Source organism: Hyposmocoma kahamanoa, unplaced genomic scaffold (genome assembly GCF_003589595.1).
Source record: "Hyposmocoma kahamanoa isolate Upper Pololo Valley unplaced genomic scaffold, ASM358959v1 86, whole genome shotgun sequence".
NCBI lineage: Eukaryota > Metazoa > Arthropoda > Insecta > Lepidoptera > Cosmopterigidae > Hyposmocoma > Hyposmocoma kahamanoa.
The window spans coordinates 11,355,071-11,383,061 of NW_020654289.1; the positions used below are offsets into that span (position 1 = coordinate 11,355,071).

The 27,991-nt window shown below is 35.0% G+C and overlaps 2 protein-coding genes across 2 annotated transcripts in view; one reads left to right on the forward strand and one right to left on the reverse strand.

The window, feature by feature from the left end:
- Positions 1-27,991, forward strand: part of LOC113234827 (elongation factor-like GTPase 1) — a 217,433-nt gene that overhangs the window by 144,204 nt on the left and 45,238 nt on the right. The window lies entirely within an intron of this gene.
- LOC113234826 (protein giant-lens) lies at positions 47-27,968 on the reverse strand. Its single transcript, XM_026470333.1, has 4 exons — positions 27,715-27,968; positions 2,272-2,396; positions 1,519-1,786; positions 47-1,285 (listed from the first exon to the last, which is right to left on the reverse strand). Exons 1-4 carry the CDS (start codon positions 27,904-27,906, stop codon positions 1,037-1,039), a joined length of 834 nt encoding a protein of 277 aa, XP_026326118.1. The 5' UTR covers positions 27,907-27,968; the 3' UTR covers positions 47-1,036.

Sequence of the window (27,991 nt, forward strand, 5' to 3'; positions counted from 1 at the left end):
TTCTTTTTAAAGAATCGTTAGCAAATTTCACATTTCAAAGGTCAGTAAAGGTGGCCGTTTACAACAAAATCTTAATGTATTTACAATTATTGTGTCACTTAACATCGTTGTAACTAAGAAATTATATTAGAGCTTATAAAGTATTTTGTTCATCTTTGAAACTTCACATAAGGGTAAATTTCACTCATTAGCATCTACCGCACTACTGCCAGTTACTAGTTATTAGTCACTATTACCGTACAAATACTGCTAATAATATAATAAGTGGTTATCAACCCTAAATCTTAAAAGAAAGAGACGTCAATAATTTAAAAGAGTTATTTCTTTCAAAGCGAACTACTACAATTTGTTACTGCATTATTTTTTTGTACTGAACAGGTAAATGAGCAAAGCTATGTTTTTAGCGTAAAATTAAAATTATAACGGTAATCCATCGTTTTAAAATTAACACCTGTATTTATATGTTCAACAGTGGCTAGGGTCAGCGTAAAACATCAATACTGTAAACTTGTAGTGGAGGTACGGTATCGGCTACAAGTCAAGCTCTTGATATTAAAGGCATAAGAGTGAATTTGGAAATGAAGTTAACATGAATTTCATATAATAAAATGCTTAGTACAAGGGCTGAGGAATTCCCCTTTGACCTGAAGTCATGGCCATAGGAACAACAAACAACTTACTAACACCACCATGCTAACAAGAACTTTCACAAACTTCAAAATTAACTTACCTCACACGAAACATACGCAATGTGGGGCTGTTGGTCCTGTTTACTTTATTGACCTATTTGCCTTATTGACTTTGTGTCACATCTGAAGTTCATGCACATGTTCTATAATATTGATTTAATGAAGATTATGTTGCTGGAAAACACGTCCATTTAAAAAAATACATAAACTGACAATGCGTCTTATTTCTAAGTAAAACTTATAAATACAGGTGTCAAAAATAAATCCAATAATCCATATAAGTACATACATATGTATCAAAATCCGTTGTTTCTAAAATTTGCCATCCATAATTTCAAAACTTAGATTCAATCCTTATCCCCTACAAACCTGTAGTTAACAGGAGGAGGTCCTGGCATACAGTAGCCGTGGTAAGTGCGTATGTCCTCTGCAGCGTAAGTGACTCCTGGTAAAACACCAGGCTCGGTGTGATGCTTGGGGCAGCTGTGATCTCGTGGACATTGGCAGATCGTACTGGCGTTTACCTCGTCTATTTGTTCATGGCGCCTTCTAACACTGAATAGACGGCACGGTTCCTTTCTTGAGCAACGTAGCCTCTATGGGAAGATGGATATTTTACATTAACAAATAGATAGATTAAAAACATTATTAGCAGGACTGCGCTTTGGTTTTCGTTATAATATTTTTGTACAAATTTTATAAAAAAAACTAATACCTTTAAAGTTATTTTAAAGTTCACTTTCCATCTACAAAAAAAATTGTTTCTAGTGCCACCATGCGGCTTTTGACTGTACTAAGAAGAACATTCACAAAATTCAAAGCTACTTACACTCTGCGGGGAACACGCGAACTGGTACTGATTCCCCTGCTCGCCGCTAGGTGTCGTGTACGGTAGCTTCTTCAACAAATAAGTAACCGAGTTCTTAGGGCAGTGACAACTGACAACTTGCTGGGTTGCATTGCTGTCTGGGAAGGAATAGATAGTCCAGGCAGCGTCTTTGAAGTACCGGCATTTAGGAAGACGTTTGACGGGCTCACACATTTTGTAGAGGGTCGTTTTGTCAGCTAGGGTGTGATTGTCATCCGACGAGAGCTCACTGAAATTAGAAAACGATTATTAAATTATTAAGAGAGAACACAATGCAAAATAGACTATTCAATAATGAGGAAATTTGTTTTCAAGTCATACTAATTAATGAACTTTCACTTGTTTGTTTCATGTTTAACCGATTTCAAAAAAAGGAGGAGTTTTGACATTCGACCGTTATTTTGTTTTGTATGTATGTTACGCGATTACTCCGAATTTGTGAATCGATTTTGATGATTTTTTTTTTGTTGGAAAGAGGGAACCTCACCTATTGGTCCTATTTAAATTTTAAGGAAATGACTCCTGTTTCACGCACTTTTCGGTAACTGATTTCGATAAAACTTGGTAAATGGATGTACCTAGGTAATCCACGAACTTTTGAAGTCGGTTTTCTTTTTTATAAAAAAAGTTATTTTACACATTATTTAAATATCGTACTAGTGTATATCGATAGAATAATTCATAAATAAACATTCAAAAAGATTAAAATTTTACCTCGAACAAGGTCTATGTCCTAAACAACGACACTTCTTCTCAATCCATGGCTGAGTGGTATCGTAAAGATCCACCTTGCTGCAGACCTGGCGCGGCCTGCAGTCTGGCAGATCCACCTCAGATGCCTGGAAACAATAACATTAAATTACATTAAAACACATAATTGCATAACCTAAATATGAACTTGTTTTAAGACAAAAACCTAAGATACTAAATCTCTGCCAGAAGCGCAGATATGACACAAACTTAACTAACTAACTTTAATGAATATTTTATTACAGGATATTGTTTTATAAACAATCGAAGAATACGTAATCTTAATTATTTATTATAATCGCAAGCAACGTTAGCAATTGGTAGTCGTCAAGCCTCTGCAAGTTCACATTGCACATTATTGATTTGTTTCGTTTTAATTCAATACACACTATCAATTCGCATTCAGTGCCAATACATTCGCTTCAGCAGTAAAATTTAACACGGCGTGAATACAAAATTCTAAAGAAACCATCGCTACAAAAGTTAATTTTTTTTTCGACCGGACCTGCGTGGGAAATACTCAATACGTACTACAAATTAAATCACACCTGCCGCCCAAGGAAACATAATGAAAGAGATCATAATAATAAGATACGTCCGAAAGATGTTAATCATAATGATTCTTTCGTAGTATTACAATACGGGGACATGTGTGCCCTGAATCCATTCAGTGTTTTTTCTTTTACATTATTTTTTTGTGATAAAAGGACCATCGGTCGTACTTCCGACCGGAAGACGTGCCATTCGGCAACCTGTTCGACTGCAGGAACATTTTTTTCTGCACAAACACAGACAGGGGTAACCCTGTCTGTGTTTGTGCAGTAGTAATAATACTTACTGATTGTTTTTCCCTGTTTATTTGTAATACCTATTTCAAAAAATATTTCAAAACCTTAATATAAAAAAGCTTGCTGTAAAACAAAAATAATATTTTATAAAAAAAATTTTATTTATTCTGAACTAACAAACTAATTTTAATTCTCGATGTCTCGGGAAAGTATTCGTGTCCGGTGTCGCAATTTGTAAATAATTATTAAAAAATAACATATACTTTAAAGTTAAAATACAGGATGACTCCGAAAGTTCTTCGAGATTTTAAGGGCGGTTCTAACCATCAATACTAACATCTTTTACCAAGGAGCATCGCTTCGAAATTGCGGGTAAAAAATCAGCAATGTCTTTTTTTGAGTTTACAGCGACGTGCGACAGTTGTTGCTCTAGGCTCAACTCACACTGGCGCAGAGTCGAAGCGTCGCGACGCGTCATGTTTTTCGCCTATAGTATATTCATCTCTATTTTCCCATTATTAAGGTACAAATTTGTGTTATGCAAATATGGAAACGGCGCGTCGACGCTTGGATGCAGTCGAGCGGCTTCGCGCGTCGCCGCGCGTCATTTAAGCGCAGTGAGGTGTCAGACGCCGATCACACTGTGATCCGAGCGCATTAATGCGAGTTCGCGCGACGACACGCGTTGTAGCAGGGCGCGACGCGACGCTTCGACTCTGCGCCAGTGTGAGTTGAGCCCTAGCGTTTACTTAACCCAATAAAATATATGACAATTTTGTATGGCAGATTGCACAACACCTGTAACAGTCACGAGACAAAGAACATTTGATATACAAATATTTTACGCGGTCATTAACAACAGCTTTCAGTTTAAACTCGTAGTCGAGGCGCTGTACTATACATTTCATTACATATTATTATATCGAGTAAAAAATATAGAATAACGGTATTTTTGGGCGTCACCCTATATGCGTAACTTTCATTTACTTGGTTTCACATAATTGAATATTGTGATTAAAATTCATATTCTCCGCTTCAACTTAACATCTTCCATGACACATTCGCGTTAGGAACCTGCTTCGTATGGCTAGTTTATGTATGACGTCACACTTAAAAACCATAATGGTAGTTTTATATGTTAATCAGGTATATTGACATTACCAAGCGTTAATTTGAGTTTTTTTTTGTTTCGATATATTCATTCACATTATTTGATTATTATTTTATATTTAAAAAATGATTTTTTATTGTGAGCACTGTTTTCACAAAAGTGTATTTTTTCAAAGCCACCATTATACACTTTTCAAATCATTGTGAAATATTGTTTTCCATTATACCAAAAAATTTCTTTTCACTATAGAACTTGTTAGTCTACGTCGTTTCAAACAATACCTAAATGGAAAGTAACCCTAACACCGAGGTGCGAAAAAACATTATTTTTGTTCACTGTTCCGGATATACTTCCCATTTCTGGTGTACTGCGATAGATTTCTCGGAAACGGTCCGGTTGCGTCTCCTAAAACCGGATATAGACCCTTTTGTGTAGCAAACAAAAAGAGTGGATGTAAAGAAACTTAAACAACAACAGAATACATAGGTTGTTGACTTTGGAGAGTTTGGTTTTATTTAACAGACTGGCGTCGGCCTGAATGCTAATGCCAGTTGTAAGAAAAGTACTCTTTAGATATACCATAGAATTCCTAATAAGGTAATGAAAAAACATCGTGCACTTTGTTGCGGTTTCTATAGTCTTTAATGACATTGTAGTAACGTATTTCTTAATAATAATAAACTTTAGGTTCTGTATCCTTTTTGTGCAATGGAGGATTTTTGTTAATAACAATACACGAAAAATAATAGTTCAACACATGTCCTCCAGAAAACGTTGCTAGATATATTTTGATTGTTTTAATTAGATATGATAAATAAAAGTGGTTGAAATACGGCTCCTTGCAAAACACCATTATAACATCTCATAAAAATATGAAAAAGTTTAAAAAGATGATGCCAGTGCATCGTCTAAAATAAATATATTGACCGTGAAATTCGTTATCACAATATCGCGTGTTTCTAAATTACCCTTTTGAATACAGGATGATCACACGTTTCCTTAACGACGGGTCATTTGTATCGCCCAAGGCCCGGCAGACGTGCAGCTGAGATTTTTGGAAACGATATCTGAGAAGGCTTGGGGCGACAAAAATTAAAAACCAATTTTAATCGCTTTTTTCTGAACGAAAACGTTGGGGTTGGCGACTTAAGAAGCACCCTATATTTTAAGCAAAATTGGATATTTTATGCTGATATTCTCGTTTTAGATATTTGTCTATTACGTTCTAAATCTGTTTTCCAGTTTTGTACATAATCAGTAATGTTATATGAGCCTTTGAAAATACATCGCGTCTTATTACATTGTTACACAAACTTATTTGTGTCGTTGGTGTATAAGGTTTATATTTATACGTAGTTTAAATGATTACAAGGGTATGCATTAAGACTGAACCAGCCCTACATCGCATCTCAGTTGTGAAAATCCGGGCGCGCGGGAGTCGCGGGGCGGCGCGGGCGACGCGGCATCCGGTCCAGTTGACAGGTGGCTGCCTTCGCCGCGCCCACTCTAATGAAACAATTTGTTGCTCGCCGACCTTCCACAACCTTCTCCGTACACCTTTCCTTCTCTAACCCACGCCTTACCCTATACCCCATCTCATTCATCTCCGTCTCTTTAAGGACCTTGTGCTGTTTGCATTATACAAACGCCAACTCTTCGCCGAGCCACTGTCGCCTTTATACTTTTGACATTAGATACCTCTCCAACGTTTTCGATGTTACCTTAGGGAGCAATGCTGTGGTCTTTTTTCTTGATTTATCGATTCATTCATTGACTTTCGTAGTATACCTATAGTTTTTGCAATCAAATGTTCCAAGTCTTTGACCTTAATTTTAGATGGACAATTTTATAAAACTTTCATATGGTTTTGTTGTATTGAAACTCTTGCTACTGTGTTGCTGAATTATAAGAATTCGCTGTATATATGCTTCTTTCGGTTCATCTGTCCATCTGTGTTACAGTTTATTGTCTATTGGTATATAGCAATCGGAACATGCTCTTAAAGCGTCCAACTCCAATAAGGCATTTCCTTCCAATAATTGGTGATACTTTACTTTCTTTTATTATTCAGCAATTCAGCATAGCAAACGTCATTGACTGTTGCTTTGTTCGCACTTTTAAGAAAGTTATGATTTTGTTTATTATTTTAGGGAATAGACTCATGCAGCTTTTCTTTGCTAGATTAAAGTTTGATTTAGTAGATATTTTTAAATCGATTAGAATCGATAGTCAATTTGTTAACAATGTCTAGACTTATTTCAACTGTATGAATAAATATATTTCTTTTTTAACTACCCAAGCGAAGTCAGGTTGAGTTCTTATACTATATAAACTACGAATTTTTGGTCTCATCGCCTCGGGCGTCAAACGCCCGGATGCCGTGCCGCAGGCTCTAATTCGATTTCTGGCAACACAGGTAGCAGAGAACAAATTACTAATGCGCGTAATTATTAATCGCCAGCGGTTACAAGTAATTTATTACAGAGGTTGTTTATTACAAACGCCATTAGTGATCTCGGCTCAAAGCTTTTAGGGTATGTTTACTAATAGGTTTTCGATTGATCTTAAAATTGGTTTGTTCCTTTCGTTGATTTTGTGTTTACAGTTTTCGTTTGTTTCTAGTGTTTCATTCTTAGAGTTTAATTATACAATAAAAAACAAAATCGGCTATTTGACATGGAAAATACATGAATTACACAAACATTGAACAAAGAAACAAAATTCAAGTTAAAGTGTGTCATCCATCAAGGATCCAAGACTCGGCATCTGAGGCCTACTCGTATGCTAATTACCATAGCCCTCCCTGTTGTTCTGCCGTGGCCTATCATAAATTGGAACACCACAATCAAAATATAATTTAGATAAAAAATAAAAACTCAAACAATTGTAGACAATTAAGCACTAAATAAATTATAGTGTATTGCTTGATTTAAATTGCCTTATTTAACTTTAAGTGTTACTTGTTATCTCCAAATATTGCTCTACTACTCCAAACTTTAATAGCAGTAGAACTCCTTGCGAAAGAGTTGGTAAGAGCGACGGCCCCAGACGTTGGTTCGAGTCCAGATTGATCGATGGATTTTTTCTTTATGTTGTTCGATCTTTCTATCATTAAAAAAAACAAACTAGCGGAGTATTTTCACAAAAAATATGTGAATATCTAGTAGTAAAAATATCATGATATTCAATAAAATAAATACACGTGGAAGATTATCCGATAATCTAGCATCAGTAGATCTCCTTGCGAAAGAGTTCGTCCAGGGAAGTACTGCCACCTTACCTATTTCTGACACCAAGCAGTGATGTCAGCATTACTGTGATCCGGTTAGGTAAGGGAAGAGTGCTGGTGAAATTACAGGCATATGGGACTTATCGACTTATGTCTCAGGAACACTGGCGCAGTGGCCTCTAAAGATCTTTGCGATTTAAAGCTCTGAGTGGCACTGCAACTGCTATGTATAGACGTGTCGCTTACCTCCAGGCGCACGGCTCGTTCGTCTCGTCACTTGGTACTATAAAAAAGCGACGAGAAATATCCGTTTGTCATAATATAAGATGGAACTAAATTAATTTACTCTTATATAACAATAAAAATCCGTTTATGCAAATATTTATTACTTATCAAAAATATTACTTGTCAAAAATTTATGAAAAAGATCGTTTTGTTCGAAAAAAAATACAATTCGGCATCTGCAAAATGACAATTTTCATAAGGGAGGTTTATAGATACTATGAACGAAATTAGTCAATAACTTTTTATGCTTAAATAGTAAAATTATAAAATTCCACATATATATATATATATATACAGTATCAGGTTGTATATACGAGGATACGAATTTTATAAAATTATATTCCAGGGTTACTTAACAACTGTGTTTTAATACAGAAACGTTTACATTTAAATAATAATTCATTTGGATTTTCTTTGATGACATGAACAGTTGTCACATACATTGAATGCGTAGGTATATTCGTAAAATACTGGCTCTACAATTATATGAATGAACAAATAAATCTTAACGCCCATGCACTTCATTCAAAGCAGGTCCTAATAAGGCGATGCACCGATGCGTATGCCCAACTGAAAGACTTCAACGACTAACCGGAAGTGTCGTCTAATGCAATGCGCACGCGCCTCTAAGTTCACTGCTGCTATTGCCGCGGCGGTAGACTAGATAACGTAGTGCTAGATACCAATTATGTATTATTTTGATGTAAAAAAAATTTGGTAATAGAAGTGAAATTTATTTTATTACATACTGTTTAACAAACGCCGTTTATTGTTTCAAATAATGTTTTGCTAGTAACAGATCGCCCCGTGTTATGTAGAAGGTGAAGGGGAAGAATTAATTTAAACGTAGAAAAAATTTCCACCAAGAAAAATATTAGACATTTTAAAATTAGGCAATAGACACATGGTACCCGACCAGCCATTAATTACGCTAACTCGAATAAAACAACTTGTAGTAAAAAATAATTAATATATGTTTCAAAATTAAAACGTTATCACAAGTTTCCCTAGTCGGTTAGACATCAAAAAAGGAGGAAGTTCTCAATTCGACAGTATTTTTTTGTATCTTACGCGATTAACTCTTTTTTTGTGTTTTGTGGACCGATTTTGATGATTCTTTTTTGTTGGAAAGAGGGTATCTCAATATTGGTCTCATTTAAATTTGAAGGAAATATTCCACCTCTAAGAGTGGCAAATTAGGGGTCCGATGAATCCGTTTTCGCGCATTTCCCGATAAGCGATTTCAATAAAACTTAACAAATAAATGTAATTCCACGAACTTATGGGGTCGTTTTTATTTTATAAAACAGCAAGTATAGGATCTGGTTGCAATTTTTAAGCTAGCGTAATGTTAATTACTGGTGTCGTGCCTAGTTACCTGGCTAGCTAATTAATAATTTTTTTAAAGTAAATTTAAAACTTATTTCTCAATTTTTAATAGTAACACAAAACAGAAAGTGTCTTACATTTCTCTGTATTTTGGCTTTAAAAAAATTCCATCACAATAACTGCTAATTTTTATTTTGCCCCGTTTCGAGTTAAGAACGTTATCTTTCAAGGAGTCAGTAAAATTTAACAGACGTAACAAAGTGTAACATCGTAGGCAGACGCGTCGGCGACAATACGAGAACATTTATTCTCAACTTACTCATTTGAGTAAGTTGAGAATGTCGCAAGCGGAAGGCACAAAGTACACCTTACATAAACCCCGCTATACGATGTGTTACTTTATGTTGATATGAATTTTGTGGTGGCTGTTTCTGTATTCACTAGTAACGTCTTGCTGCTGGGCATGGTACTACTTTAGGAGCAATATCCCAGACCCATTAGGGACTTCGTAGTTTAATGTTCATTGAAATAAGAAAAATAACAGCCTAAGGCCCTAAGGCGATGTCTCCTAACACAGGCCGTGTCAAGCCTGAAAGGGAACATCACCAACTGAATTAAACTTATGTGAAATTAACAAAACGTAGTAGAGCTCCTTGTGAAAAGTTCGTCCAGGAAAGAACTGCCACGTTATCTATTTCTGCCGCCAAGCAGTATTGTGAGCATAACTGCGTGCCGGTTTAGAAGTGTAAGGATGCTGGTGAAATTACAGGCACATAGGACTTGTTAACTTATGTCTCAGGGTGACGGGCGCAGTGGCAGCGCCCATAACATATTTGCGATTTAAAGCTCTGAATGGCACTGTAACTGTTATTCAGGCTCAGGCGTATCGCTTACCACCACGCGCGACGACTTGTTCGTCCCGTCACTTGGTATTATAAAAAAAATGGTAATTAAATTGAAATGAAGAGGTTCTTAAGCTGTGCTCTTTTATTTTGAAAATTTATGAGATGTTATAATTTAGTATAACTTTTACCACGATTATTATAATTTAAAGGGAAACTGACCACAAACCTCGATGTTAGTTTCTAGATCGTGTGTGAATGTGTCGTTTAGTTTTATTATTACTATTTAATATTAAAAAAATTGTTAAATGTTCATGGACATTTTAAGAGGAACGCTAAATAATAATCTGAGTACAGACTACTAGAAAAACCGACCTCAAAAGTAATTCATCCCCTAGTATGCCATAGAGGTGGAATATTTACTTCAAACATACAAAAAAAACATACTGTTGAATTTAGAACGTCCTGCTTTTTTTGAAGTCGATTCCAAAATTTAATTATGGTAACAACGTTCATAATTAATCAATGACCACATATACAACAGACGAATCTGCCGAGTTTTATTTTAATAACATTTATAGGTTTTGGTACTGAAAACACTAGTTCTGTAAATAAAACTGTCTACTTATTAACAGAAGAAGTGGGATGTAGTTCTGTGAACAAAACTGTACAACATAACTAGGGGGAATAATTAGATTGAAGTTATGCTTCTTTTTTTTTTTCAAATTAAACTTTTATCACAATTCAACCATGTTTTATAAACATGTCTATGAGTGTGTATAAATCATAACATAATATGAAATTTTACTATGAAAATGTAGAATAAAATCCCAAAAAATACTCTAAACATATTTCTGACAACTTCAGACTGTCCTGACTGTGAATGTATCTCATACATTCTATATCTTCCCATACATAAAGTACCCCACAGTCAATTATGGTACTTTCGCATCCGGAGAGCTCCATTCAAGACACACGTGGCCCACGCTCTGAGACGGATGTCCCCAGTTCGAGTCCCGAGCAATGCTTCAAGTGTCTCGAAGTTTCTCTTTGACGTAAGTGCTTCAAGATTATGTGGGACTCATTGATGGGCTATTTAAAGATAGTTTTTTTAGGTTATTTAGTAATGGTATTAGATAACTATGGGAACGTTGTAACGACTTGAAATCTCAGGTTACTTTCGTAGTAGACACAATTTGGGAAGCACAGTACACCTTTCAATCTGAAATTAGGTTTATATGTTCTAGGTTTTATCTCAAGAAATAACATTACAGGCCTACATGCTCAACTACATATTAAAGTCTATAAACAGTGATTTTGACGTCTAGTTATCATTAAAATTGACCGACTCGTATCAACTGTCACCGCGTTTAAATTACTGACTGACTTACTAAATCCATGTGTATCATGTACACCTGGTTTAGTATGTCGAAGTGCATGTGGGTGAATGTATAATATACCTTCACTATTTGTATGCCTAATCTTTGGCCGGTAAAGTGAAACTGTACTTATTATGTAGGTACATGTCAGCTTGTATAATATCTGTGATTTCACAAATAAATTATGAATTATTTTTTTAAACCAAAAATTTGAACAATATATAAATGTCAAGGCACTATGGTGTACAAAAAAAATTTAACACATTTTATATCTTCAAATCTTCTTACAAGACCTTGGTTCGAATAAATACTGTGATATACAGACATGATGCGAAACACTTTAAAAATATAATTCCTTTAGTTATTATCTCCCAAGTTGAGAAGAAAAAAGTAATCAAATCTCCTTCCATCTCCACAGATCGATCAGTGTTTGTTTTTTTTAAATGGTTACTAAAAAAGCAGCGTCGTATTTAGGTTTTTTGTCGCGTAACACAGGTGTCTCTTTGGATCCTGTTCTGTCTTATTAGCCCTTTTTTCCGTTTTATTTTTCTAAAGCTGATTATACAAAGCTTGCTTGCTCTCTTAAGGTGCAATGTACACAGGGTCGTGATACAAAGGATTTAGACAAAGTGAAGAACATGCGGCGCAATAGTTTTTTTAAAGTACCAAACGTATTTCTTGATAATAATAACCTTTTTCTTTTTTTTTTGTTATTATTAATACAAATATTCGAGTTAATGGAGTATTCAAATACTCCGTTACAAAGGTTTTATGGACAAGCTGTTTAAGTTTTTTGATATTTGGATAAAGTCGTGGACAAAGCTAGTATGCACATAAATGCTTTCAACGAACTTTTCAGTATGAATGATAGATCACGAACACGCAAAGATATTAGTGAGAATATGAAGCCAAGTCCAACTTTGCCGCTTAAAACTTTTGTTCCTATAAACTTTGTAGTTTAGTAGCTTTTACAAAATTTTACCTTTAATCGTGGAAGATTATTTAATTCGTGTATAATCATTTGCATTTATATGCTAGCAGACGTAAGAAACACAAAGACGGGATAGAAATGCATTACAATGTTTTTCGAAATAATACGACAAAATGTAAGAATCGCAAACTATGAATATGATAACAGATATAATATCGCGCCAGAGTGCACTACATCCGAACATTTTGAATTTTTATAACTATAACATAATGAACTTATTATCTATAATTGTACATTTTTATTAAACCCACCTTAAAATTTCCTGGAATTACATCTATTGGCCAAGTTTTATTGAAATCGGTTACCGGAAAGTGCGCGACACCGGATTGATCCCCTAATTTGCCACTCTTGGAGGTGGAACATTTTCTTCAAATTCAAATGGAACCAATACTGAGGTACCTTCTTTCCAAAAAATTAAGAATTATCTAAATCAGTTCACAAATGCCGGAGTAATCGCGAAACATTCACACACAAAAAAAAACAGTCCAATTGAGAAACTCTTCCATAATTATGTAACGCGTCTTCCGGTAAATTCTCGCGCAGTCTCAGGAATTCCCGCAGCGTAATGTATCTAGTTTGTACGTTACACAATTGACATGAAGTTCATTAGGCTGTGTACAATTTCGTTACAAAAATTGGAAATGAAACTTGCGCCCAAGTATTGAAATTTTGTAGGGGTTAATTATTGCAACAATTGAATGTGTATCAACTGATTATTTCATCATTTATTAAGTTTATCTATTATATTTCCTGTTGTTTTTTTTTATGATACCAAGTGACCGGACGAACAAGTCATACGCCTGGTGGTGAGCGATGGTACGTTTGTCTATAGCAGTTGCAGTGCCACTCAGAAATTGAAATCGCAAAGATCAGAGGGGAGCTACCACTGCGACTGTCACCCTGAGACGTAAGTTGACAAGTCCCATGCGCCTGTTATTTCACCAGCGCCTATATCTTCACTTCCCTAAACGATTTCTCACAAGGCTCTAGTAGCTGTTGCATCCAGTTGACTAAAAATAGGTGTTTCAAAATCTCACTCAAGATGCAGGTTCGAGCCGGGGACCAAAATCTTGTTATTGGTGCAATATGGTTATCACTGCTTCTATTACTCCATTACTATTTAAAATATTAAATTCCGCTGTTCATATGACCTCGTCCTTACTAGAATGATTTGAGGAATCATTTCGAACTTTTTTCAATCTCATTTGACGCGTGTCCCTTGGTCACGGTATTTTTATTTTTTATTTTTTTGTTTCTCGGCTCTGCAATCCGTGAAGCAACGTGAATTGTCTCATTATTTCTTATTGATTTTATTTACCTTTTGTACAAAAATGTCAGTCGAATTTAGGATCAAAGCAAGATTTGTTGTATAAAACTATTTGAAATGAGTGTTTATTAGAAATGGAAATAAAATGTAAATAACGCATTGATGACTATGGCAAGAAAGTACTGCCGCCTTACCTATTTCTGCCGCCAGGCAGTACTGTAAGCATTACAGCGTTCCGGTTTTGAAGGGTAATTGTGCTGGTGCATGTAGGCATATGGGATTTGCCAACTTAGGTCTCAAAGTGCCGTCACTTGTGCAGTGGCAGTGCCCTTTAGATCTTTGCTGTTTAAAGCTCTGAGTGACACTGCAACTATTAAGGACAGGCGTGTTACGTAACACCAGGCGCGCACGACTTTTCGTCCTGTCACTTGATATTATAAAAAAAAAACTATTTGTTTAAAAAAATAATTGCGCATCTGACCTCTATCTCACCTGTTGGAAAGTGACGTCGTTGATAGAGCTAGCACACCTAAATAATAACTATTCACTCCCGCTTTGAAAAGGTCCAAGTTATAGCTTTTAGGGAACTCCACTCCATAGCTGTTCGCCATATACATATGGAAGCGTGACTTTGTTTTTATTTATGTCCACAGCTGAAAGTAGTCTTCATAGTTGCTTTTGAGTTGCATGTCATTTTGCATTGTGCACTTCATACACCTCCATTTAATGCAAGAATGAACTGTGCTTAGGATTCCACCTTGATATACCTTTACCTTTATCACTCATTTACTTCCAAACCTAGTGATGTGCTCGTAGACACGGTGAAATATTTTTTAAACTGTCATTATTTGAGGATATCAGCACCAAGTAGTGTAGCCTACATGTTTTTATATTTGGAACTACACTAAAGTTACTAAAAAATATAACTAGACTAATCTACTATTGAAAAATTAAACATAGCGTATAATATTTATAACAGAAAGAATAGTTTCATCACACTTCCACAAAAAATGAATCATGCAAGTGCCGAATGCGACCCTTTGTCGGATCGGAAGGAGCGGAATATCTTCTCACCCTCTTTTTGTGTTTATTACTGACAATATTATTTGCAGCGGTGTACAGAAAAAAGTGTAACAGGTTTTTGCGACTTCGTTTACGATTTATTACAAGCAATGTATGCTATAAATAAATTAATAGAGTAAATTTGGAAGTTATTTTCATGTATAAAAAAAATAATTATGTATTGGTCATATACCAGTACTACTTTATTAATACTCCCCTGGACGAATTCTTTCACAAGGACCTCTACTGCTACTAAATACTCTATTAGTCAAACAGTCTAATGTGGACTTGGAGACTTCACAAGTGCATCACATCACATTTCATCAATTGCTACTAAAGTTTCACACGTAACTTAGTTAATTAAAGTCATAGGTCGACCCCTCTATGAGACTCAAGTGTTCTCTCACTGAGGTACCACAACTCTATTTAAATTTTATGTTTTATTGTAATTTTTAATATATAATATAAATTGTATACTTTATCGTGTGCACAAATTTTGTTCCCACGTGTGTAAACAAATATTTAAAATAAACACGTACAAATTAACCGAAACAGTTCTCATACCAATAAAAAATATTTTCTCTAAGAATTAACATACGAATCGACTGCTACATATCCGAACAACGTAACGCTTTTTTGCCTATTGTATGCTTATTAGGCAAAACGTGGTTCTAAAATATTTACGTGTTCTATTTACATTTACGTTTATAGCTATCATTTGATCCACTTGTGGTCATTAAAATCTCGAATCTGGGTGTTTGTGATACCATCGTTGTTTCCGTTTTCCATACACAAGTGCTTACATGACTTTGGGATCAGAGCAACGTATGCTATGTTGCTAATATTTGTTTATTTAAACTAACAACATGAGAAGCCGCATCGTTTTGACTGACTTTTCACCTGATGGTAAGCGACACGCCTGTCCATAACAGAGCGTTAAATTGCAAAGATCTAAGGGACACTGCTACTGCACCCGTTACCCTGAAACATAAGTTGACAAGTTCCATGTGCCTGTAATTTCACCAGCACCCTCACCCTTCAAAACCGGAACACAGTAATGCTGACATTACTGCTTGGCGGTAGGAATAGGTAAAATGGCAGTACTTCCCTGGACGAACGTCCATTTTTGTCCGTAGTATTTATTATATTTAATATTTATTATATATTTATACCCTTTAAAATATTTTAGCATTTACAGTACTATAGTTGATGTTTTAATAGTATCCGATTGCTATATAATAAGTACATAAAGTTTAATAATAATAAGAAGAAATAAGAAAAAGAGAAAAAGAAGAGGATGAATGTTGACGATGACGTCAATTCAATTTTTGAAACGAAAAATTCGAGCCCCGATCCGGCCGGCGGATAGTCGCTGCACAGTCGAGTCGAAGGAATTTTTCTTTGTTTTGTTCGATCCTTGTACCAGTAACAACAAACTAATGGAGTATTTTCACAAAAAACAAATGAATTGGTATTTATTTGTATTGGTATTCAGTTGTAGTAATAACATTATGATATTCAATAACAATACATAGGGCGCACTATAAGTTTCCGGAACTGGCCACTAACATCAACAATATTTAAAAAGTAATTACAACATTTGAAAATGGAACTTTTTGGCTGTAGAATAGAGTTTGTTTCTTCTGACTGTCACTTGTTTTTACATTGTGGCGTCATTTTAGAAATTGGTTCTCACCAAGGATTTAACTCGCGAAAATTTTCGTAGTATGATTTTCTGCGACTTTAAGTGTAATTTAACAGCTCAGCGGAGCTTCGCTCGGCTTTAAACTGCTGTTGGCGGTGAAGCACCATGCAAGACGACTATTTATAGCTGTTTGCAGAATTCAAACGCGGTCATGTGATGGTCGCCCGTCCACTGCTGTGAACAACAAAAACATCGATGCTGTGCGCCGTATGATCAAAACAGACAGGCATGTGACATACCATGAGATTCGGGCATCTTTCGGCATAGGCAGAGTCAAATACAATCAATGCTACACAAACATTTGGGTATGAAAAAGTTGTGCTCTCGGTGGATCCCACACAATTTGACTGAGGCTCGAAAAACGGATCGCGTCTCTTAGTGCAATGCCATCCTTACCAGATTCAACGAAGGGGCGTCAAATTTGGTGAGGGACATAGTAACAGGTGACGAAACATGGATTTATAGTTACGATCCCAAAAGAAAGCAGCAATCGAGCGTATGGGTCTTTCGAGATGAACCGAAACTAACCAAAGGGCAAAGGTGCAAAGGGCCTCTAAGCGGATGATTGCTTCTTTTTTTAATAAAATTGAACACGTAGCTACTGTTGCTTTGGAGAAACGTTGTACCGTGAATAGTGATTGATACACGACCATTTGTTTGCCGGAAGTTGTTGACAAACTCCATAAAAATAACCGTAAACGCCGTATACGGCACTGGTTCGCAGCGTCCTCGAGGCGAGTGCAGTGGTCTGGTCTCCTCAAGGGAAGAAACACATTCTTATGTTGGAACAAGTACAAAAAAAGTTTTTAAGATACCTATATAAAAAGAATCACATTTACTACCCATTTATGTATCCAACACGGTTCCTACAGGGTCACCTAGGTTTCGAGTCGTTGGAGTTACGCAGAAATTTGTCCTTACTCACCTTCGTATTAAATGTTATAAGGAATAATATAAACAGTATGTACCTTGTGGAAATGACCCTTAAATTCAATGTACCTAGAGACTACTGTACCAGGCGACGAGGTGTGCCCTTGTTAGCAACTGTGCCTACACGCACTGAACAATACCGACACTCTCCCCTTCCCCGAGCGGCTTCTCTCCTCAACTCCGTACTCGCAGCAACGCCGCAATATGATCTATTTGTGACAGGGATAGCGAGACTGTTGAATGAATGGAAAAGAGTGCTAGAGAGAAGACAGGATGGTTTTTAGTTTATTAGTTAGTTATTTAATTTAAGTTTAGATTAGTAATATGTTTTGTTTAAGATTTTTACTTGTTTTTAATTTTAATTTTTGTTAATTTTTCTTTTGTTTTATCTGTATTTTTATTTTGTTAAAATTAAATTGGCGTAACGCTATGGTTAATGAATACCGTCAGGTTACACCATTTATAATTGAATAAATAAATAAATAAATAAATAAATAAATAAATATATCATCTTGCACCACGATAATGCAAGTTCACACGGCTAGACAGACAAATGAATTTTTGAAAGTGAACATCGTTGACCTTATGAGCCATCACACGTACAGTCCCGACCTGGCAGCTTGTGACTTTTATTTATTTCCAAAAATTAAGAACCAGTTACGCAGTTAACGATTTTCATCACCTTGAAGAGGCTGTCGAAGAGTATGAAAAATATGTTTCGGAGATTGTCATGGAGGAGTGCCATAAATGTTTTCAAAATTTGTTCATTCGTATGAAAAAGTGCATTAACGCTAACGGATAATATTTTGAGAAACAATAAATTCATTTCTGACCATTTATAGGATTTTTTCTTATTCATTCCGGAAAACTTATAGTGCGCCTCACGTACACATTGAAAAGGCATTTAAATTAACTCCAAAACACGATAACTTGCAATGGCAACTGTAACATATGCAGAGGACGTCGGAATGTACCGTATAGTCGTTTTCTAACAGTCATTAGACAATGTTGTAGAGGTCATATTTGTGAGCAGTAATACTTGATGGAAATGAAACCAACTTTTTCCAATTTGGATCTGAATCGCGTGTATTTGTTTTTTCAAACAAATCACCTTTTTGGTCGCTCTCAACAGTATAGCCGTGACCATGGGACCTGTAAAGAGCCGAAACGTTGGTTTGATTGAAATAACATACGCAATCTGGTTCTAAAAGAATAAAGAAGGATACGATGAACAAAGTTCTAAAATGTCTAACTAGATGTTACTATCAACAGTACAAAGATCTGTAACAAAAACACAGGAGAATTTCCATAACTCGATAATTTGACCCGTAGCTCAGTTGGTAAGTACAATAGCACCATAGATCATGATACTGCAGTGTGGTCGTGGGTTCAAGTCCCATTAGGTCCAAAAACATTTTCTATGTGTTTCATCTTTGTATCAATAATAAAAAAACTAGTAGTTTATTTCACAAAAACAAAACAAAAATACATCTAAAGAAATAGTTTAATTTGCAGCAAGAATAGTGTGACTGTTTCAACAACTAGCAAAACATTTCATTTCTTAAAATTAAGCTACACCGATAACAGCGACATTCTTAAATAAAAAATTTAAGAAACAAATGCAGGATATTTCATCAACCTCAAACTAAAATATTAAAAAACAACATTGGTATAAGACTTTAAAAATTGAACAAAAAAAAAAACTTTACATACAGACGTGCAATTGCTATTCTGTTCATGTCTATGGAAAGTCATCATTGTTTTGATGTTTTTCCTAAAATCCTAGCACAGAAGCTTTCTTTAGAATTTTATTAAAAATAACATTTTATGGCAAAATATTAGTGCAATTACCAACGCCACACGTAGTATAAGGAAATAATTATGATACAATAAACACAAGCCTTACATTCGCGTGTCGGTGTCGGTTGTCGCCTCGATTACATGCGCAAGCGTCCGGCGTGAGTACATCCGATCCAGATTCATGTTTGCAACTTTTACTATAGCAACGACATATCGACTGATGTTTTAGCACTTGGTAAATTAGTGAAGCAAAATTTGTTGCGCTATTTATACCCTTACATATCTGTGTATACAATTCTGTCAATCTAGTTAGTCTTGTTTTGTGGCCAGTCATTCCATGTCAGGCTAGTCAGTCTGTCTTTGTAGTCAGTGAGTACTCTAGTCCATGGAGGTTGATTGCGATAATATCCAAGGAGGGGTCTCATTTTATACTACTTGGAAGAGGTATCAGTTAGAGCACAGAAGGAAAGATAGAGATAATCCAGACAGAAGAAAACCGGGACTTCTTTATGATGCAAATAAACAAGCGTGTCGCTTAGCACCAGGCGCATGACTTGTTCGTTCCGTCGCTTCGTATAAAAAAATATTATTATGTCTCGATTAACCAATTTCAGGGCAACCAATGGGAATCACCTTATCGCCTAATATCATCAATATGCAGACCAAGCGTTAATCTATTTTTCATTAATAACGATATATCTGTTCTGTAACACGATAATCCATCTCTGTAGAAGACTTGGAAACAATAAGATTTGTTACCAAAACTGTTTAGCAAATCGCGAGATGTGTTATGTGTATCATTAGTAGTAAAAAAAAAAGAGGTTTGCAACGAATATTCGGTTATCATTCGGTTTTCGGCTTAGTCGTCATATTTTTCGCTATTTAATTGAATCCAAATATTTAGTCAATATTTAACTGAATAGTTAAAAACAGAAGGAAGAAATAAGAATAAACAGTAAATTGTTATGTAACTTTTATCAATGCTTGTTTTTATTTATGCATTATAAGTTCGTGAATGCGCAATTTTCGCTTGTTTTTAAAAAGTTAAAGGAAATGTAAAACTAAGAAAATTAAAACTACCAACTGTAGTTTGCTCATGACTAAATAAACGCTTACAAAATCAGTCAAGTATAAATACTTGACTGACTTTTATATTTGTTTGATAAATCAAACAAATATAAAATGAAGTTTTTGAAAGTTAATCAAACAATAATAAAAAAAATACTTACTTCAATAATTTTTTTCTTCATTAAATCATGAATTTTAATTATAAACTTGAAATGAAAGTACCGTTTTATTTCATTTTACAAAATTATTTATTGTAACTGAAGTTAATAAGTAATATTTTGCTTGTCGATTTTCGTAGGTATATGTATGATAATCTGGCTGAATATTCGGTTATTCATCCCGAAGCCGGATGTAGGTACCATTTGTTGCAACACTAATTTTATTAGACATCGATAAGAATCATTTGAGGTCGTGCCGTATCACCATTATACTCGCTATGAATGTCCTATGCAAAACTACACTATGATTAAGCAGTAGTGACGCCTAAACCATAGACAAGCATATTTTTATGTGAGTTTAACCGAAGATGTAATATATACTGTCGTTAAAATGCGTATTAATTGGGGGCAATATAAAATGTCACTCTTCTCGATGCTATATTGTTTTACGCACGCAATCTGCAAAACTTAAGACACAATTCATCGTGAGAAAACAAATGTATCCCATCCATATTAAACTACGCCGTGACATTGTCGTGTATAGTCTACAAATGGTTATTTATAATGGAGACCTCTACGCGACGCATATGGGTATGAAAATGTATAGCAAACCGTAAGTACGTATATTCTTGCTGAAGTGGACAATATGGACTGTATGGGAAAAGAAAGAAAATGAGTGAGGAAAAGAACAGAAATGAATACAAAAACTTACATGGAACTGATATATGTGGCAAGAAATATTTCTACATTTTGTTTATGGCACCGCCTACCTTTCATTGTCAATACAATATTTGTACATGTAAGAATATGTATATTTTAATATAGCCAATAATAGATTTAATATATTATATTTAATATATATTATTGGCGACAATGGCTGATGAACTCAGGAAAATAAAAAGAACACGGACATAATTGATAATTAGTAGCTGAAGAAGAAATAACACAAGAAATTCATATACGTAGTCTGACAGAAGATACAATTCTTCTATTGAAAATAAAATTAAATAACCTACTTATACGGTGTCCTACCACGACAACGAACTGTCGAACAACGGAAATGAAACAAGTACATCTAATAACCCTATCAATACATTGAAACTTTCATTTCAACCATATAATGATAAAGTACCTTCAGGAATTTTATCAAACGGCTTGACATGTTCGGGGCGATATACAAGATAAATAAATTAACAATTATTAAGACCCCATTACGGAAAACACCACATCGTTGAACTGGCATCAGTCCCAATGAGATGATATTTGGGAGACCATTTAGAACCAACTTACACGCGTTATTTGATAAACCAACAACGACCACGTCACGGACTCTCCAGGAGGTCCAGAGAGTTCAGGCTCGGAACTACATGGTGGTCCTAAATGGGTATTGGCGACAGTAAGAAAGAAGTTGGGCCAACTACATTAAGTCCGGAGTAGCCTGGAAGAGGCACATAGACCAACTGCTGACCACCAGACTTCCTCGTGAAACTTAAGAGGGAGGACCTAATATGCATATATTAGGAAAAAATGCTACATTTTGTTTACGTCACCGCCTGCCTTTCATTGTCAATAAAATATTTGTATTTGTAAGAATATGTGTATTTCAATATATATATATTAGAAACAATAAAAATACAGCACACGACACGCACTGACAATCAAACAAACAATTATAAACAAAAACAAAGCAAGATAATAAAAAAGAATATAAAAAAGCAAGGAGAACGTGACATTTATATTATTAGTTTTTACACAGAAGCTACTTTGTCTACACATTTTCCCTATATAAATCACGATAGTTAGCGAAATTTACAAAGTGCCAATGTCCTCTCGTACAGACGACAGCTTATTGTTATTCACCATATTTATTTGGATTTGGTGTACCTATTGCAAGGAGCATTTCATTTTGTCAATATACGCCGTTCAATTCAGACAACAAGGACGCTCGACGTTACGTTCATTTTACGTTTTCTTTCTATTCTAATGTACGTTATGGTCCTGAAAACGTTAGATACCGCTGTTGTACTTTGCTACTGACACAAACTCCAAAAACCAAGACCCGTGTGTACGACTTCGTTCTCCGTTGTATATGAAAAGAAAATTGCACCAAATTGCATTGCCATTATTCTATTCAACCTGTCACAAGAACTGACACATGATTTTGGCTTGAAATCTGAGTCCATTGACTACATCTCTTGATTCCATCTATATTTGATACTAATTTAAATTGTATGTAGCTTCCGCAGGTGTTTGGGGGTCACATTTTTATTGTAATTTTTGAGATCGTCTTACTGAAATAATATGGAAGAATTTAAATATTGTAAAATTTCTAAGCAAGAAATTATAGGAATTATACGGGAGCAACATGATGGACTATGGCAATAAAATCGACTAATTTTTTAATCGACTTAAAAAAAGGAAGAGGTTCTCAATTCGACTGTATGTTTTTTTTTTGTATGTTACCCGATAAATTTGTGAACCAATTTTGACGATTCCTTTTTTTATTTTATTTCTTATAATACTAAGTGACAGGGCGAACAAGGCGTGTGCCTGGTGGTAAGCGACACGCCTGTCCCTAACAATTGCAGTGCCACTCAGAGCTTTAATCACAAAGATCTGAGGGGCTCTGTCACTGCGCCCGACACACTCAGACATAAGTTGACAAGTCCCATGTGCCTGTAATTTTACCAGCACCCTTACCCTTCGAAACCGGAACGCAATAATGTTCACATTACTGCTTGGCGGCAGAAATAGGTAAGGTGGCAGTACTTCACTGGACGAAATCTTTCACAAGGAACTGTACTGGTACTGAAGTTGTTGGAGAGAGGGTACCTCAGTAGTGGTCCCAATTAAATTTGAAGAAGATATTCCACAACTAAGGGTGGCAAACTAGGGAATTAATGACTTTTGAGGTCCGTTTATTAGTACTCTGTAAAGTTAAGTTAAGTTAAAATACTTAAATAAATTCTAATTTATACCTAACAGCCATCAACCATCTATTTAAAGATGACGTAAGAAATACTGCAATTTGCAATCACAAAACTATTCACGGATTCCAGACCCTAAAAGTATCAAACTATGAATGTAGTGTAATTTTACAATCCAATCATGACTCTATTCATCCACACTGTGCTTCTTTAAAGCGACTAAGGCCGATGTCACACAATTAAGTCGCTTCGAGAGGTGTGTCCCGTCGGCTAGATCTAAGCCCGCGGCACCCTCCGCGTTTTGTTATTCAAATCTCAGGGAGCACTAAACTTGCCTTTTATTTACCCGTCGGCACTTTGAGTCGTTGCTCTTCTATACGCCTCATTATCGCCAAAAACACCGCTTTCCCAACTCAAAAGATCACAAAACGTCGAATAGAAAATGACTTCATGGACAACCTCTAAAAAACTTCGCTTCAAAATTCGTATATCTTATATATATTATCGTATATCGTCTGCTTAAAGGTAAAACCACATAAGTGACATTTTCCACAAAAAATCTCCAAATTATGTACCTGTTGTATGAAAATCACCATCGTTCTGCAGATAAAACTCTTATTGACTTTATAGCGTTTTTATTATTGAGTTTCACCTGCAGAAAGATAGTGATTTTCTTACCATAGCTACATAAATTAAAGACTTTTTGTGGAAAATGTCACTTATGTGGTTTTATCTTTAAACAGACGATATTATCTGTCAAGATTTAAGCTCTCGCTTAAAACATAATATGAATAAACGACAAGATAACTTTAAATTCCATTCCTTAAAGAGACGAACGATCAAAACGGCGGTTACCGTTACGAATGGGCTTAAACAACTTAAAGCCAGTGACATAAAAAAGTTCTTTTTAACCAAATAGCACACACGGGACCAAGCCTCAGCCGTAAGTCATCGAAGCTGTCAAGATAAGAATGAGTGAATGAACACCTGCCGCTACCGGTGTTACGCGTGCGCTGCGCCTACGCACCCGCACACCGCTCCGATTTTATAATACCGTTTTAAAAATTTCTCACACTAACACAATATTACATCTTATCGACCAATGTTTACAGTTGTTATTCGTACGCACAATTCGTTCTCTAAATTCGATTTCAGAGTGTACGCAATTACCGACCTAGACTAGTGTGATTATCTTCTTGAATAGACTTTAAAATTAGGTATAATAATGATAATCGTCGTTTTTAAAATACGAGAGACAAGGCTTGACATCCGGAACGTGTTTATTTTGGTTTTATTGGCTAAATAATTATTTTGATACGTGTTCTCGTGTGGAGTAATTTTTGTTTCATCACAGGAAATTGATAGACGTGTTAAGATGTTTTTGTGCATTAATAATTTAATATGTTGAGATGTAGTGGCAGCAACGAGATTGTGTACATAGATTCGTTTTAAATTTAATTTCCACACACTTAAATTTACTATGTTTTTTAAATAGGTTATTCAGAACATAAGATAGGTGCAAGAAAGGAGCCTCCGCGCACGACGACGACGTAGGTACAATCCCTTTCCTGGACTTACGTCTGGTGCATCCTGGGCAACAATCAGCGAATACCTTACGCCAAAGCCGACAAATCCTTTCACGATGGCAAACATTATAGTAATATATAGTCAAAATGTAAACCATCGATACGATAAGATGAAGAAAAAGGGAACAACTCAGCTTTCAAACTGACTTTGAAACTGATTCGGTGTTCTTACATTCAATCCTTAGCTTAAACATCTTAACAAACAAGGAAAGTCAGATTGATTGTATCTATGAAGAAGTTATACAAGCTAAGCCACGGAAAGCACCAGCGGACCTCACGAATTTTTATATGTGCTTGTTGTCGGGTCTTTGTATTTGGTTTTGAACGAATTTTTAGCCGTAGCACCATCTATGAGAAATCTATCTAAGGCATAGCGTCTGACACGGTTTGCTAGGAGACGTCGGTTCGAATCCGGCCGGATAGAAGATTTTTTTTCTAAGTGTTCGATCTATGTATTATTATAGCAAATTGATGGAGTAATTGCACAGAAAAATAATTGAATATCAATTCAATAACAAATTTAAGTTTACAGTCGTCATGGTAAGCATGTAAAGAGATAATGTCTTCTGAAATTAATTAAGAAGAAAGAAATGAAACTATTTTTCCGGATTTAAATCGCGTATATTTGTTTTTTTCAAACAAACCGTATATTTGTTTGTTTGAAAAAACAAATATACGCGATTTAAATCCGGAAAAATAATTTCATTTCCTATGTGTAACAATCGCGAAAACCTAAAAACTCGATAAGAAGAAAGATTTATAAAACTAGGATTAAAAAGTTTAGTAAGGTTACTTAATATCATAAAGGTCCGAATTATCAACCTTGTACATGTCACTCATATAAAAATTAAATAACTACTCAATAACTTACTTATACTATACTTAATGTGTTATGATATTATATAGAAAGACAGTTGGAATCTCAAACTTCCGCATTCAGGAAACGAGTATTAGTCATGGGGCCCTAAATCGTTGTATCTGTTCCACTTGTTAATTAATTGCCCCAATTGTCGGGCGTGTCCTTCGTGGAATCTTTTCTACTCATTCATTTATTTATTGTAACTGGTTATGTAGTTACGAGTGGAAATTTTATATAAACTGTCATCATTATATGTGATAAGTTCCAAGTTCGCGGATGTGGTCATCTTATAATGCCTTTAATTTATGGCTACACTTTTATTATATATTTTTTTTTTTGACACTTCTGTCTATATGTTAAAGGATGTTGTAGTATTGTCTTTTATGCAAAAGTATTTCTATGCGTATTAAACTAAATGAATTAAATATTCATTATTACAATTTTACAACAAAATAATAAATATAAAATGAGTTTGCAATAGTGACCTTGTAGTAGCATTATGTTCGGAGCAACTTTAATTTTATTTATTTATATTATTTACATGTGATATAATAATTTCATTCTTTTTTTTAATAATACCACAAATTATATCTAACCTTAACATTTGTTAACCTTTTTGTATTCTACTTTCCTCAAGTAAAAGTTTCGGTCAGAAATACAATAATTGCTATAAAAGTGTGTTGCGGCCATTTGCGTAAAAGTGTCACACAAAAGCATGCTTGAAATTTTGGCCTGATCCGACCCTTAAAATGATACATGTGAATGTAACAATGTTACTTCTACGGAGAAAATAACATCACAGGTTTTCAAAGCACACAAGTACGATTGCTTAGATACATTTAAAGTATGGTCAATGTACATTATTTTCAAATTATTTATCATCCTTTCAAAACATACGTTTTCTGTTTCCATGGAAATTATCTGCAAACAACACTTGCCAAACCCAATCAATCACTTTAATGTTTGGTTTTATTTTAGATTTAAATTAGAATACATGTTTATCATGGATGTTTGAATTTGGAATATCTTTAAGATGTTAATGCATTTTAATAATCTAGCGATGGCACTGACCGATTTGCAATTGTTTTCTGAATCGCGGTGTTATAATTTTCCCTGTAGCCTACTTAAACGAAAGCATGTTTTTGTGTTGTCAGTTCTTGTACAGTGAAAAAATACATCCTTAGATTCAGTAGTGATTTGTTTAGAAGGGTGTTATTAGTTCATAAAATTTATGCATTTCACTGGATAGAATAACACATTCATGATAAAATAACATTCATTAAAATTTTACAGTTGCGAACGGGGCTCCTCTTAATAGGTTTTTTTTTAATAATACAATGATCGTAAGCTCCTATTCCACTAATATTACATGCGTATGGATGCATATTTGTTACGCAAATATAGTAATAAGAATGTATGTCATTAACACACCAATACCTGGTCTCAAAATAGGGAATCCTTTGTACTATGAGTACCAGATTAGTTCCGTAGGGACTATCCTGAATACCGGGACCAACCATCAATGGGCTGATGGTGAATTCGGACAAAATTTGCAGGATAGATTATCAATCCACATAATTATGTCCAGGTTGTGGTACTGTAGGAATTCTTATCATTTTTATCAAGAGGAAACTCGCAGGCAAAAGCTTTAATAAAATTTTAATTATGAGTTTGACTTTGGAGTGGTATGTCATTTCGTTAAGAAATTAAAAAATTAAAAGAAAGTTATTTGCTCGATGACCGTGAATCGACGAAGTTAAAGTTAACTTACTTAAATCGTGTTGCTTTCTCATAAGATTAAGTTGTGTTTCTTATCACTTCACAGATTATTGGAATTGTTATGCATATTTTAATATTAAAGATACAAACTTGTCGGACAAACGGTAAAAATAACTTAAATTATGAGAATAGTATAAAACATGTAAGTTTTTATGCGGTCTGAGTAAAATATACAAGTATAAATAAGTCTTGAGTATCATATTTCCCGCCGTTTCAATTACTTATTTCAACGCGACCACTAATGACAGAAACATGATAGACCAATTTAAAACGTCTAAAGTTACTAAGTTAAAAACGCTAACATAAACTTACCCCTATCTGATAAAGTATCCTCAAGCCACTTTTCGGCGGCAACGTCGTTCTCCTATGTATCAAGAATGATAGCTTATCTGGTCTCCTTATATGTATTTCTGCCGACGGACGGAACGCTTCAAGTGGGGTCCTTATAACCCCTCTCGTTCCCGTAAGAAGGTATAGGAAGAATATAGAAGGTAACACGACCATGGTACACTCACACAGTTAAGATTCGAGGGCCTAAGGGCTGTACAACGAGTGTTCGGGTTTGAGGCTTGAACTAAACTGACTGACG

What these genes read in the sequence shown, in the direction of transcription:
- LOC113234826 (XM_026470333.1), bottom strand. Translation starts at nt 27,906, where the DNA reads ATGGTCGTGTTACCTTCTATATTCTTCCTATACCTTCTTACGGGAACG. An exon ending in GGACATAGACCTTGTTCGAG is followed by an intron (nt 1,787 to 2,271) that starts GTAAAATTTTAA and finishes TTCTAATTTCAG; the next exon opens with TGAGCTCTCGTCGGATGACA. An exon ending in TCGCGTGTTCCCCGCAGAGT is followed by an intron (nt 1,286 to 1,518) that starts GTAAGTAGCTTT and finishes ATCTTCCCATAG; the next exon opens with AGGCTACGTTGCTCAAGAAA.